The following is a 14,210-nucleotide window of genomic DNA, read 5'->3' as shown; positions in this document are numbered from 1 at the left end:
TGAGTAAAATTAAATTTATTTAATTTAATAAAATATTGCTATAATTAAAGAAATTATCATAACTAAATATTTCTCAAAAACATTTGGCAAACTTTTAGGTACCGTGGTAATCCTTTCTCCCCTTAAATAACACAAACACTTAACATTTCAAATGTTTAATCATACTGAAACAGAATGGACAACATGAGGTGACATTTACTGGGGTACAGCTCTGTTCATCAACAAATTTTGCCGTAATCTCAAAATGAAGTGTAGAGGACCGGTCTTTATGTACATAGTTACACACACAGGCTATATCCACCATCTGTATACAACATACACAAGACAATTACTGTATTCCCGAAACATCTTAGGAAGGAAATGCATAGATAGTGTCACAATGCCACACACTCTGTCTACATGGAAAAATGAACATGAAATTTGGTCCTTAAAATAGACACCAAAAATAAAAACAATCTGAACATTGTTATATATAATGTATATATTTATAGATGGAATATATAGATATACCTATATCATATTATGTAATAATATAATATAGATTATTTATATATGGAAATTGAGCTCCAAGCCATTAGGATGGGACCACAAAGGAATCAATGTTGTGAAACCCAATGGCTGCTGGGACTTGTGGTTTTGAGGTCTCCAGGGGCGGAGCTTAGCGGACGAGAGGGGCCTGCTTCAGGGAGATGAGGACTGAGCGCATGCGGGAGACGTCCTTGGCCTGCTTGCTGGACTTGGGATTGAAATCGCAAAGGCGCGCCACACGCTCCCATTCTGTGCCGGGGCTGTTCTCGTCAAGCTCCGACACCATGGCTTCCTCAGCCGCCCTGCCGACGAGAAACCACAATCAGCTTCAGACAGAAACCGGAAAACACTCTCAGACACGTCCCGCTTGAGCACACAACCGTTGACCTCCAGAATGCCTCGAGAACTGGGATATCTTATTGGCTGAGAATTTTTACATCATTAATTGACTATATGATTGACTATGCAAACTCATTTTGATTTTAAAAAGCTTGTTCACCAAAAAGGTGCTTCTAAAAGAAAAATGGTTAAAATATTTTGCAAGGCTTTGTTAGGAGGTCAGAGGCAAGTGTACCAAAGCAGCTGTGTCTAGGTGAAAAACAATAGTTATTTCCATCCAACAATACATTCATAAAGAAACATTCTTCAGGTGACCACATCCAAAACAGATGGTAGTTTGAGCATCATGCCCCCAACCCACCATTACCAGAACTAGTCTTGATCTTACAGGCAGGAAAAGGTTCCAGAACAGCCACAATCAAATTTTGCAGTGATTCAGTTGGTTAAAACAATTTGTTGTACTTTGAAAGTCCTTGTATTGTGGGACATTCCTCATCTCTTGGTGGTCAGAGGAATGTCAAGGAATCATGTACGCTAATAAACCTTCAACGCAGCGATTGACAGGCCAATCAGCTTATTTTAACCACTAAATCTTTGTGCAAAGGCTGAACGTGCCATGCGTTGGCAGTGACCAAAAGCGGGGCCTTCTGCGGAGCATGGGGCAACTAAACCAAGTTTCTGGCAAGCCAAACGCTAAAGAGCTCTTAACAAAAATCTTCGGAGAGCTTTTTGAGACCATATTCGACTATTCCCGTTTCCTCCCGGCCCATTACCAACCCTTTCCGCTGCCGTGGACTCAGTCCAGTAGAGTTGCATTAGCCTCTCCACTATCACACAGTATACACAGCAAAATGGGTATGAAAAGCCAATGAGGTAAATCACGGTCACAATCAACTACATCAACGTACAGGACTAGTGCACCAACACATCACCACAAAAGGACATCCAGAATCTTAACTTTAGCAGAAACATGTTGATAATAAAGACAGCAGTTCATTGGTGTATAACTTTGCAATAAGTGGTGTTTGTTCCCTGAGCATATTTGGTTTTCTTGTCTTTATTTTTCTTTTGCTTTTTTTTTTTTTACTTAACTGGTCTAGGCGGTAGCAAGGATGGTTAATGTGAGTGCTTAAAGGTGCATAGAGAAAAGAAAAACAAGGAGAAACAGATCACAAGTCAGATATATAGAAAACCAAAAGAAATGAGATTTATGCAGATGACCAAAGCAGGCATGCACTGTTCAAAACCCAAGTCATCATAGGAGTGCTTCTATGTGCGCTTAGCTTGCAGCCGTCATTGATGTACGCGCCGCTCGGCGATCTCAACTGGCGCTTCAGTTGAGAGACATTTACCAAGCAAAAGAAAAGCAGCTAATGTTTACAACAGCTCTGCAGAATAGGCAGAAGCAGTAAGAGGTCCATGATGAATATGAGGGCTGCAGAACTAAGAGGACAGTTACAGTTCTAGCCTGGGACAGCTTTGCTCAACCTAGACACACCGTACTCTACAATACTCCATCTAACAGAAGCAACTAGGTGTCCAGCCGAAAACACCAGCCATGGGATAAAGGTGCACCAAGTCTTGGTTTAAACTAGAAATTTTAGGCTGTTTACACGGAAACGATCTGAAGAGAAAACGCAAAAGTGGCGTTGCGTTATCACTTTTTATTCTGCGTTTAGACGAGCGTTATGGGGGGGGATCTGCGTGCATATGGTGACGCAAAAGTGTGTGAAATTCGATGTAGTATGCACTCCAGGCGGCTAAGTGGCAATGTGAAGCACTGAAAGTGACAGAGACGCGGACACTGTTTTTCATGTTTAATGCGGTAAAGCTACTGCTTTAACCCTCGGTGCTCTTCGCGTGTCGCTCAAAAATGACAGATTTTTTTATTATTTTTTTTCAATGAAATTAATGCTATATTTTAGTTTGATAATGTTTTGTTATTTTCCTGTACTGGCGCATGCCTGTAATGTAAACGTGTACGCGACACCTTCACTGTCTAGCAGACTTTTGCGTTTTTACCGGTTTTACCCTTTAGACGGGAACGCGATGGTGGAGCGTTTTTAAGATTTCCACTGGAGGGTGGTTTCACTTTTTTGCGTTTTTAAGCCCCAAAAACGCCGTCGCTGTGTAAACGAAAGGCACATCCGATAAAATATTTTTACGTTTTGACCCGCGAGCGTTCTCGTGTAAACAGAGCCTTGATCACTCAATATTTGACCATTTTGAGACTGACCAACCAAAGGAAGATTAACAGAATTGGTTAAAGTTAGCAAAGTAAATCAATTGAAAGCCTTGCTAATTTATTTGGAGAAAATGTGGCCAAAATAAAATCAGCAATGTTTCTGTATATAGATATTATAGATTATATTATATATAATTACACACATTTCTATAAATTGCACTGAAATAAATGACCTAGTGCACCTTTAAGAATAAAGAAAAAATAAGCAAATCCAAAGACAATAAGATTTAGAAAACATTGCGGTATACTGCCAAATTTGGCAACACATTAAAAAATATAAGCAAAATAATTGCATTTATATTTTTAGCAATTATACTACTGGCTGGTTTACTGTGGGTTGGCTTTGATACGAGCCAGAGACGTAGTTGCTTAGAAAGTCACTACTGCTGTATTACAGATACACTACTACTGCACTAAATTGTGCTAGTATAAATCAATAAATCTCAATTCATAATAATGTTAGACAAAAAATAACATTAAATAATCTCACAATTTATACAAATGTTTAGACATCATATCTTGAATGTAAACAAAAAGCAGACATTATGACAAATGCACGACACAAACATGAGAAGGAAAAAAAAAGGGTTTTCATAAACGTTTAAGAAATGACCAAGAAAAAAAAAAATATTTTTTAAAGACAAATGAGATGGGCAAGACAGATATAAAATCTGCTATGTAACTTAACCATTATGGGAGGGGAGGGAGTGGACAACATGCATATTGTGCAGAATTATGTCCAAATAGTCTTTGACAAAAACTAAAAATCACCCTGGTTTTAAATATGAAGTTAACTAAGTATTTGGTTAGAAATGCGTGAGAGTAACAGGTTATGAAAAAAGATGAGATGCAGGGAAATGAGTTAATGAGAAATGCATGTGAAAAGAAAGGATGTTAGTTTAGCAACATACACATAACCAATCAGATCAGCGAAGGGTTGTTTGTAGAAATCCTCATCCAGCACCCTGGGAGTCCCAGAGGAGAGCAGCGAAGCAGGAGAGAACAGAGAGAGTGGTAAAAAGGAGAAAAATAACACTCATACAGAGTCAAAACACACTGCAGTGTTACCATACCAGTGTTAACACCAGGCCAAGTACAAAAAAGTGGACAACACGGCACACAAGAGAGAAAGACAGAGACAAACAGGACAGATAAATAAGGAATTAAGAGAACGATTTCACATTCAAAGGAACGAGGACAGACATACAGAAAGAGGTTTAAGACGACGTCATTTTTATTTGTACCAAAAACATACTTGAAACTTTCACTGGGACTGAACGGGGAAGCACAAAACATGCATTGCACTTGAAACTAAAATAGAAAATTGTACTTTTGACTCACTTGTGTTCTTTTTAATAGAAAATTGGATTGAATCCTATTCAGCACGTCTAATTGTAAAGTTCATTCAGATGCTTCCCTGAAGCAGAAAGAGCTTTGCATAGCACTCTTTATTTTTTTCGAAAAGCTGAATACAACATCTGGTGCCAATCATAGATATAGCATCTTTTTCGGATTGGACCAGACATGATCATGTGACCAAAACACAGCAGAAGTGTCCAAGGGCACGATCACATGATCATTCAACAAGGTCAGAATCTCAAATATGCCTCTTCACTGTTCTCATTATTAGCACCGCAAAATAACAAAATGTTTACCATTACGCTGGTTTTAATATGAATGGTTTACTCAAAATTGATCATGAATCCTTTATTCACTCTCATGTTATTCCAAATCTGTGTGAGATATGAATACACTGTGACCCAGCAAACACCTTGCCGTCGAGTACGATGGAGGAGCAGTGCACTTTCTAGTAACCAGACAGCAAAAGACAGGAAGGGCTCACTTCTAGACTTCAGCTGCTCGAACAGTGTAGTGTACCTGTTGTTCACTTTGGTCTTCTCCAGCTGCTCGTTCTGCCTGAGGTGCCACTCCTCCAGCTCCAGCTTTGCTTTCTCCTTCCACTCGACCTCCTGCGTACGCGAGTTAGCGTCTGAAAAACAGCAGAGGAATATCAGTCAGCCATAGATGAAATGTTTCAATATCTTAAGAGCATCTACATCTTTGCTCAAGTTACCAAGCTCCTCCAGCCTCTCGTGCTGCTCCTCTCTCCACTTCCTCAAGCTCTCCGGCTCGGCCTGCAACCGATCGACACTGGAGATGGCCGCATACAAGTCTGAAGGACCATTGCTCTCCTACAAAAACACACACAGCAAAGATTAGGAGTCCAAACCATACACATCACAGTACACCATTTAGTTGATACACTTCTTTAGTGCATCAGCTCCTTTAGTTCGGATCAGTGATTCATCAATTATATTAAATCAAATATTTGAATTGAAAATAAAAAACAGTTTTAAATATGAGTGACTGGTAAAATGGGCCTTCACTATCCAGCTCACAGGCTAATTTAACGAGTTAATACGTCAGGCTTTACTGGGTTAAATTAGCCTGTACAACAGATATGTCAGATCATTTAGAAGCCTTAGAAATGCATGCATCAAATATGAAACTGGGCTTTATAGTGATTATACAAATATACACACATCAGCTTTCAGCCGTTTAGAACCAGGGCTTGAAAGGAATCAAAAGTTTAAAGCAAGTCTAGATTTAGATTTAGTCTTTTGTTCTCTTGTAATGCACACTGCACGTCTTATTCCCGATCATCTGCACATGTGCATCCACACATAACCCAACGCAGTCTTTGCAGTGAAAATGCGGCTATATAAATGCATGCAAGAGACAACTCTAAATCAAATGTCATAATATTAACAGATTGTGAATTTGATGGAATACAGGCAAGAAGTCTTCAAGGTCTTACCCCATGCAGATCTCCATTCACTGCTCCTGCCAAGATAAAAGAAAGAAAAAAACATGGATGTGTTAAAAACAGTCTAGTCAATTTTTTATGCATTTCATACAGTTTGTCTGTATTAATTATCCTCAGAATAGTTGTTGAGTGAAATGCATTGCAAGGCGGTTTAGCCTTCCTGTAGCTCAAGCCGTAAAGCATGGCACTAACAATGGGTCATGTGTTCAATTCCCAGGGAAAGCATGAAGTGGGGGGGTTGGGGATGTATAATTGAATGCAATTTAAGTTACTTAGGATAAAAGCAAATAAAAGAGTACTTAAGGAACAGTAGTTAATTTGCAATAATGTGTTGTCCATAACATAGCTTTACTTCAGTGTGGAATTCATAGACAGGATATACAGTTTTCCTCCTGCCTAAGTCCCTGGTTTTGCTGACTTCTTTTCCTTTCTTCCTGAATCAGTGAAAAACATTATGTAACCTCTCTTCACTAGAAGTGATTTGAACATTTTCATTAAGCAATACTTATGTTAACACACAAGCAGTAATAAGAGACAAAAAGTTTAACACAGGCAAATCAATTTTTAACCCAAGACTGTTTTTATGATCAGAAAGTATGCAGGCCTGACTGATTTTCTGCAATGCACTGTACTTCCAAGACTGTTGTCTTCAGTCATCCTAGACCAAAGTCAGACTGTGCCTTTGAGCCAGTGAAACTACATCCCCGTCATCATTTATTCAAACCTTTCGGCCGGAGAAACATTCAAGCCAACGGCCAGTAAAAAGGGAATACCAGACACTTCTGCTGACTGGTAATATTCCCCTCACTGTAATTAAACTACATTAAGGCCAAAACTGCATATTTAACTTCAAAATGCATATTGATTTTTAACCACAGAACATGGTGTTTATTAACCTATGGCCTCCAAAATATGCTAATTTCAGTCATTGTAGGGTTTTAAATTAATTAGAAAAGGTACAATTATAGTTTAGGTACCTCTAGTCTAGAGATTCATTCAGCTTTAAGATGCCTGTGATGGAAATCTATGGCTATGTCTTGGAGTCTAGTGAGCTGTATACCTAAATAGATAATTTTGAACTAATTTCGTGAGTATGGACTAATAAAATGTAGCCTATATCTTGACGCAAGTCGTATTTGATAAAGCCATCTACATAAAGCGTTAATGTAATTTCGGACATCACAGGTGCGTTTGAAATTTGTTTGGGTATTACAGTACAAGTGCATTCGAATCATTAATTTTTATGCTTCACTTCAGTTCAATACAGTTAATTCTTGGGCAGCACAGACACTTTTGAATCTTCCAAACAAATCTTTTTGGTCATCATATGATAGTTCGAATCAATTTCTGACCATATAGGAAATTTGAAGCTTCGCATCGAATATATATAACGGTACATGTGCTTAACAGAGGCGTTCGAATCATTCATTTCTGGCCATTACAGGCGCATTCGAACCGTTGAATCGAACATTTCTGGACGTATGAGCGTTGGAATCACTCGTTTCGTGGATCACGATGCGTTCGAACATTCAAGCATTTTTATTTATAACGTTAACGTTACTTCTAAACATTGAATGACGTTCGACGGCATCTTTGATGGCCTAAAATGCTGCCTAAAGTGGCATCTCACTAGATTCCGAGACACAGCAGTGGTCCTGTCATATAACCATATCTCACGCCATAAAGGAACTGAACACACACACACACTTCAGTCTAAAGGTCATTGCATAATATAAACCGCGTTAAAAGGACTGAAATTTCGCTCATAAAAGGAAATTTTATATATCTTAAAGCCAAATAAAATTACGATTAAACCGTTGCGAGGTCCACTACAGCGAGTCTCATAAAGAGCTGAGTTAACAGCAGATAACGCCATTTTCCTGATTCCTTTAACTAACGTACCAGTATGTAACCCATTATAGCATTTAAAAGGCTATTTGGATGCATCAGTGTTGTCTATTTAAACAGCGCAGCACGTATTATTTACACACACACACAGACACACTCCCGTTACTTCATATACACATAGAACTCTGAATGAAGGCTAGCTGGCTAACGAGCGAGAAAACCCGTTATTTGCTTAACGTTAGATGTTTGACGATTTTAAGATATATATTTTATTTTTTTTCTATGTCGTGTAGCTAAACACACCGTCCTGGTCTTGGCTCAGGGATGAAGGCACATCTCCGCTGTCCAGGATGCTGAAGCCCTCGTCATTCTCGATGCCCGCGATCTCACTCTCTTGCTGGGCCAGAAATGCTGCCGCCGGGTCCTCGTCTGCTCCCACACCGTTTCCTGCGCTTCCTTGGGGGGCACTGAACATATCAAAATCATCCATGGCTCGCTAAATGTGTTTGGAGTGAGAACAACTGAAAAACACTAATCACTCAAGTACTGTCTTCCTCGTCGACGACTCCAATGTCAGCGGGGGAGGTGCTTAAGAGTGAACGGACCTGAAAGAAACGAAGCTCAGCCAATCAGAGTTGTGTATTTCTGATCGGCAGTTCCACTGCCCATACAAATGACGAGGAGTTCAGTCGACGACCAATGAAATGACTAAACCGTGGCTGTGCGAGTCCCGTGACCAACAGCGTGCCCTGATAGGGCGTTGCAGCAAAATGGGATTGCATACGTATCAGTCTATAATGGCTATAAAAAGGCTTAATCATGGAAAAACTGATACTGTAGTCTCCTTCACAGACAGACTCATGCTGGATCTTTTAGGTCAATTGATAGCAAGATGTGTGTGTCATTTGGGCGAGGAAAATAAAAAATATTTATTTATATGGTATTATCCTACTAAATTAATACCATATTCATGTACCATGGTATTTAAATAGTACACCAAGACAACTGTGGTACTACCATGGAATATATTCAAAAAAATAATAATCATGGTAGTAATACCGTGGCAAATGTCCAATTAAATTGGTCAGACAATTGTTTATGCATATAAATAAAACCCTTCACCTTTTTGATTCCATAATTTTTAATTATTACCTTTAATTCATTTTCAAAATGAGACAGATTTCAATGTTTCCATTTGAATTTTTATTTTATTTATACAACAGTATTTGGCAAATAATAGCCCATATAAACAGGAAAAAATGGGTCTGATGATATATACAGCATTTGTTGTATTGTTGCATCGGTCTTTGTCTCTCTGACAGACAAAAACAGAGCCATTTTAACCGTGGTTCTTGTATAATGCATTTTATTTTGGCTGAAACTTAAATTTCTTTCAAGTCTGATCAAGAATCACATGCAGAGACAGTTTTCCTCAAGCTTTGGCTTTTTTGCTATAGTTGTCGACTGCATCCTCAGTGATGCTCTCATCCTCCTCGAAATCTATCGTCACTTTCTTCCCCACCAGCTGGAAGATGTCTTCTGGAGCTACACCCTTGGGTTCACCTACTTTCACAGCCAGCATGTCAAGGGTTAGTTCTGTACCTTTCGGGATGGCGGTCTTTGCAACCACAGACTTCCCGAGCTAGAAACGAGTGAAAGATGGAGAAGAAGAATTATAGGAATGTTCTGACAGAGCAGTTTACTTGAAGACAATGTGGTTGTGCCGTTCAAAACATAACATAACATCCCACTGACGTAAAAACAATAAAAACATTTCAGAGGAAGCAAAGTTAAGAATGAATGGAGGCATATGGGTAGCAAACAGATGCATTTGATGGTAAAACGGAAGAAAAGTTAAGACAGGATGTAAGACAGGAGGAAATGGAGCAAGACCAGGAATGCAACATTAGAAGGAAAGAAAATGGATTTGTAAAAAAACTGATGGAGTTGGAGTAGGGGATAAAGAGGAATGTGAAAAATAACACAGAGACAGAGAGAGTGCGAGCACACCTTTCCTCAACACATGATTTGAGGAATCATATCTGTAGCAAAGTGCTGTTAGTTATCAAGAAATAAAACTAAGAAAAAAAACGTTCAAACTTTTTGTTAATAGAAATAAATCTGAGATAAAATATTTTAGATGAAATACTAAATTGACACTGAAGTAGCATCATTTTTAGGTGTCAATACTATAAAATACAATTGTGAGCAATAGTAATGGTTATGCTTGCCTCTTAACACCACTAATTGACATGAAGACATAAAATGAAAAGGGAATGTATTCGAACTGGTTCTTGTTGTACCTTATCATGGCATGGCACCTCACAGGGCAGCATGCGTTTCAGCCCAGTGCCCAAAGCTCTCTCCACAGTGCGGATGGATCGCACCAGCTCCGCCAGCTCTTCCGGCACCAGAGATGCCTCATGATCGCTGCCCTTCCAGGTCTTGTCCAAGGTCACGTGCCGCTCCACGACCTTTGCTCCCAATGCAACTGCCCCCACTGTGATGCTGATCCCGCTTTCATGGCCTGAGTAGCCAATGGGAATGTCAGGAAATTCTTTTTGGTATTCCTGTAGGTTGGAAAAAAAGTACAAAATAATGCATCATTTTACTTTATGGTTATGCAAGATTAATTTAATCAATATTATATAATGTTTAATTTAGCTAATGATATAATTATATAATGTGAGGTTTTAAACTTTCAGGAAGGTCATGAAATGCAGACCATAACGATTTTGATGTTGATACACATGCGCTGTACTTGGATTACATAAAATGGATTTTTGAGAGTACATCGAGCTGGTTTCTCTACCATGATAACCCGCAGGTTGACGTCCTCAGGTTCCAGTGGATATGCGCTTGTGCACTGCAGGATACAGAAGTTTTGGTTGTGTTCCTTCACGGTCTCGTAAACGCGCCGCATGGTCTCCATGGACTGCATCCCACTGGATACAACCATAGGACGTCCTGAACACACACAAGCATCAGAAGTTAAATTTGTTTTAATAGTTAAAATAATATTTAATATACATGAATTATCATATAAATCTCTTTACGTACGGTGACTTTTGATAAATTCAATGCATCACAAGTGAATTTTTTAAAGGGATATATGCAGTTTTTAAATATGTGATGTATGCAGTTTTTAAATATGCGTGTGGCAGGGTTGTTGCACATTTTTTAAGTAACATTTAAGGGGTTTTAAGACCTTTTTAAGATCTGAAGAAATACAAATGAATTCTGTGCATTAGGGGTGCAATGTTGACAAAAAAAAGTATATCTGATTTTGTTGATAACAATAATTAAATTATATATTGCCGAGTGTGTTTTTGTGCTGGTACCACGGCTGGTTTAGGCCTGTTGTGGACAGCTGACTCACAAAGTCATATTATTCCTATTCGATGGGGTGGTCAATGCACAGCAGTGACAGAAATGTACCTTTTTTATTAAGGGGCAATACTTGCCACCTTAAATTGATTTACAAGGGCATTTTACCTATACACGGGCATTTTTAAAATACATTTATTAGATGTATGCATCACCTTTTATGTCAAATTCTAACATTAAAATTAAATTAAAATAATAACACATTATTGGACGATTTACAATCAAATGAAACCACTTATCAACAAAATCCATCTTTGCAGTGCAGAGGTGACACAGAAGTGACACAGAAGCGGAACCCATTTTCTTCTCCTTCTCTCTTCACTTCGTGTGCATTTTCAAGCTGCCGTAAATGTCACGTGAACAAGCAAATCCGCAAAGAAAGAATAATAAAATCATTTAACGCTAATTCATTTTAGTTTGGTAAAGTATTTAGAAGTCAAAGGTTCATCTAGTATGCAAGACTTCTCATAAATAAAAATAAGACTGTCAAATTTCAAAAATCTAATTTAAGACTTTTTAAGGATCTGCGGAAACCCTGGTGTAGTAATAAAATAGTAGCGATTTTATAATTTTACAATATCTTATTGATTGTTTGTGATAATATCAGTTTATAATGAAGAATTTGTCTCTTTGTGTGCTGAGAACACAAGTCAAACAAGAGCTTCATCAAGAGGTGATTGTGAAACACATTTTAGAGTTCTTTCAGCTTTTTCTGTAAAAGCCGTTACCGCTAATAACGAATAATATGCCAACCAATATCAGAGCGTGTCCTACTTCTGCATTATTTCATTTACATTTAAAAATATGGATAAAGATGAGTCAAACATGTAATCATTGAGCATCTTGTGCTTTAGCTTAATTAGATTATTAAAATAACTTAATCTTAAAATATTGCATCTTGGTAGTTTTTTTCTTTTCTATTTTTCTTTGTCTTTTTTTATTTTTATTTTTAGATGTAATATTTATTATAGGGTAATGTTTTTGAAAGTATGTTTTTGTACTATATTATTTGGAATGTACTTTCTTTTTTTAGGTGAGAACTTTTATGTTATTGCTGATGAATGTTTTAGTTTTAGTCTCTCCTGCCCAGGGACTGCAGATGAAATGTAGCTCTGGAGCTAATTCTGGGGCAGTCATTGACTGTCCATTGTCCCTGTTAAAATATAAAATAAAGAAAAAACTATGGAGACCTTTTTGCGCAGTTTTCTTGAGGTAGGGGAAGTTGTTGGTGTCTCCAGATCCAACTTTGAAAAAAGGCACATTGAGCTCATGCAGGAATTCTACAGCCATCTTAAAGACAGAAACACTACAATTAACATATTACCTTTTTCCTTCTTCTTTTTTAACATGTACCATTGCATTCTTGGTTAGTACCAAGTAAATACTGTGGTATACAAATAATATAGTAATAATATGGCACTGCTACCATACATAAGGGGAAGCTGTAGCCTAACATGACACGTGATGTAACAATAGATAAAACAATAATACACAAGTTCATTACATCACTACGAGTTTGGCAGGCTTGTGTCTTCTTTCCTAGCTAACAGTAAGCCTAAAGCCAAAAAACAAACATATGAAAATAAGTTGCGCATGCGTTCTGGGGCTGTAAGCCGCTCACCTCGTCCATTCCTGACGCAGTGAAGAAGATGCCCAGTTCTTTGGCATACTTCTGCAGCTCTCTGTACTGCTCATGGCTGAACTCGAGATGGCGCTTGTGCTCTCCGTATGTTTTCCCCCAGGAGTGTTTAGAGGTGTACGGCCGCTCCAGCGCTTTCTTGTTGAATTTATACTCCAGCTCACTCTTCTGAAATTTCGCACAGTCCGCCCCGCAGTCCTAGTAGAGGAGGGATGGTTACGTATAACAAATAATATCAGAAAAATAAAACAACGAGACCTTAAATGTAAAGATGACAGAAAAAAAAATAGAATTATACAAAAATAAGAACAGTCAAGCAATAGTGACCAGTTCAATCTACTGTATGGATCACTAAAACATTTTCATTTTTTTTTTATTCAATAATTCCATTATGAATGGAATTTACAGAATGTACTCAAGAAGCATCTTTCGGAAAAGAAACTAAAATCAGTATCAGAACTAATATAAATGTGTATAGCATCTATAATGTGTAAAATATATGTTAAAGATTATTATACTGTCTTATGTGTAGAATTATGGCTTAAAATACTCTACGACAAACTTCCAAAGTGTGAGAAAGTGTTTTGAGATTATGCATTCTGAAAGATTTGAGATGAAGCATTCTGAATGATAATTTCCCCAAGTATTATGCCAACTATCAGATTAAGCAGCCTGGATTTACTGTCCTGCACTGACTGTAACATGACTGCTGAACTATTGCGATTTACAAACTATTGCAAACACTAAACAATTCCCGAAACAATAATTTTAATTTTCAGGCTTACAGTCATTCAAAAATGTAACGTTACTATATCGATAATACAAATACACACTCTCACCTTAACCATCTTGATCATTTTCTTGGCGATTTCAATGTCTCCCTGATGATTCTGTCCGATTTCTGCAATAATAAAACACGGATTGTTTCCTCCGATCATGCGACCGGGGCATAACTCAAATTTAAGAGGCATTTTAATTCCAAGTGCAAAAACACGGCAAAAAAGCTACAGAAATGACAGGTTTTGAGTCGTCTCTGCTTTGGTTACACGCGTCAAATGCCTCGATAAAAGAGAACGTAGAACTTCCGGGTTTATTTGGGCACACGCCCACGGTTTTCAAAATAAAAGACCTCATCTTTTCGCTTCGATAAAAGTTCTGCACTTTTTATTATTCATCTTTATTTGGGTTGTTTTGTTATATATGTGCTGTTTTAACATATAAAGTGAGTTTAACCTACTAAAAATGACATAAGTATTTGAATCCAGTGAACATATTTTGCCACATTTTGTAATGTGCTGTTTATGGTTTATTTGTATATTTCAGAGTTGTATATTGTGTATTGTATATTGGTAAGTGTCTGCCTGGCCAAATAACGGAAAAGGATTTTTTGTTCTGTT

At 37.9% G+C, this 14,210-nt stretch overlaps 2 protein-coding genes across 5 annotated transcripts; both read right to left on the bottom strand.

The window, feature by feature from the left end:
• Nucleotides 1–141: 141 nt before the first annotated feature.
• clta (clathrin, light chain A) lies at nucleotides 142–8,395 on the bottom strand. Of its 4 annotated transcripts, none has more exons than XM_079615295.1 (7): nucleotides 8,091–8,395; nucleotides 5,931–5,956; nucleotides 5,187–5,304; nucleotides 4,991–5,102; nucleotides 4,024–4,077; nucleotides 1,960–1,995; nucleotides 142–830 (listed from the first exon to the last, which is right to left on the bottom strand). In XM_079615295.1, exons 1-7 carry the CDS (start codon nucleotides 8,275–8,277, stop codon nucleotides 659–661), a joined length of 705 nt encoding a protein of 234 aa, XP_079471421.1. In that variant the 5' UTR covers nucleotides 8,278–8,395; the 3' UTR covers nucleotides 142–658. The 4 variants fall into 4 exon arrangements, 3 of the variants coding, with proteins under 3 accessions (XP_079471421.1, XP_079471423.1, XP_079471422.1); XM_079615296.1 differs by having other exon boundaries at nucleotides 143–830; nucleotides 5,931–5,950; nucleotides 8,091–8,387; XR_013797969.1 differs by lacking the exon at nucleotides 142–830 and having other exon boundaries at nucleotides 1,960–2,781; nucleotides 2,851–4,077.
• Nucleotides 8,396–8,670: 275 nt separating this feature from the next.
• nansa (N-acetylneuraminic acid synthase a) lies at nucleotides 8,671–13,913 on the bottom strand. Its single transcript, XM_079615293.1, has 6 exons — nucleotides 13,653–13,913; nucleotides 12,796–13,011; nucleotides 12,365–12,464; nucleotides 10,600–10,754; nucleotides 10,091–10,357; nucleotides 8,671–9,429 (listed from the first exon to the last, which is right to left on the bottom strand). Exons 1-6 carry the CDS (start codon nucleotides 13,782–13,784, stop codon nucleotides 9,220–9,222), a joined length of 1,080 nt encoding a protein of 359 aa, XP_079471419.1. The 5' UTR covers nucleotides 13,785–13,913; the 3' UTR covers nucleotides 8,671–9,219.
• Between the last annotated feature and the right edge of the window lie 297 nt (nucleotides 13,914–14,210).

This window comes from Phoxinus phoxinus, assembly GCF_949152265.1.
Source record: "Phoxinus phoxinus genome assembly, chromosome: 6".
Lineage (NCBI taxonomy): Eukaryota > Metazoa > Chordata > Actinopteri > Cypriniformes > Leuciscidae > Phoxinus > Phoxinus phoxinus.
This window is presented reverse-complemented; position numbering and strand designations above follow the sequence as displayed.

Bases quoted from the DNA above. Each gene is read 5' to 3' on its own strand.
- clta (XM_079615295.1), bottom strand. From the start codon at position 8,277: ATGGATGATTTTGATATGTTCAGTGCCCCCCAAGGAAGCGCAGGAAAC. The intron at 1,996-4,023 runs GTATGTTGCTAA...TGCACCTTTAAG, and splicing joins GCTGATCTGATTGGTTATGT to CACTCACATTAACCATCCTT. The intron at 831-1,959 runs GTTAAGTAAAAA...TCTCGTCGGCAG, and splicing joins CCTTGCTACCGCCTAGACCA to GGCGGCTGAGGAAGCCATGG.
- nansa (XM_079615293.1), bottom strand. From the start codon at position 13,784: ATGCCTCTTAAATTTGAGTTATGCCCCGGTCGCATGATCGGAGGAAAC. The intron at 10,755-12,364 runs GTCTCCATAGTT...GTGTGTGTTCAG, and splicing joins CAAGAAAACTGCGCAAAAAG to GACGTCCTATGGTTGTATCC. The intron at 10,358-10,599 runs GTAGAGAAACCA...TCCAACCTACAG, and splicing joins TCAACCTGCGGGTTATCATG to GAATACCAAAAAGAATTTCC.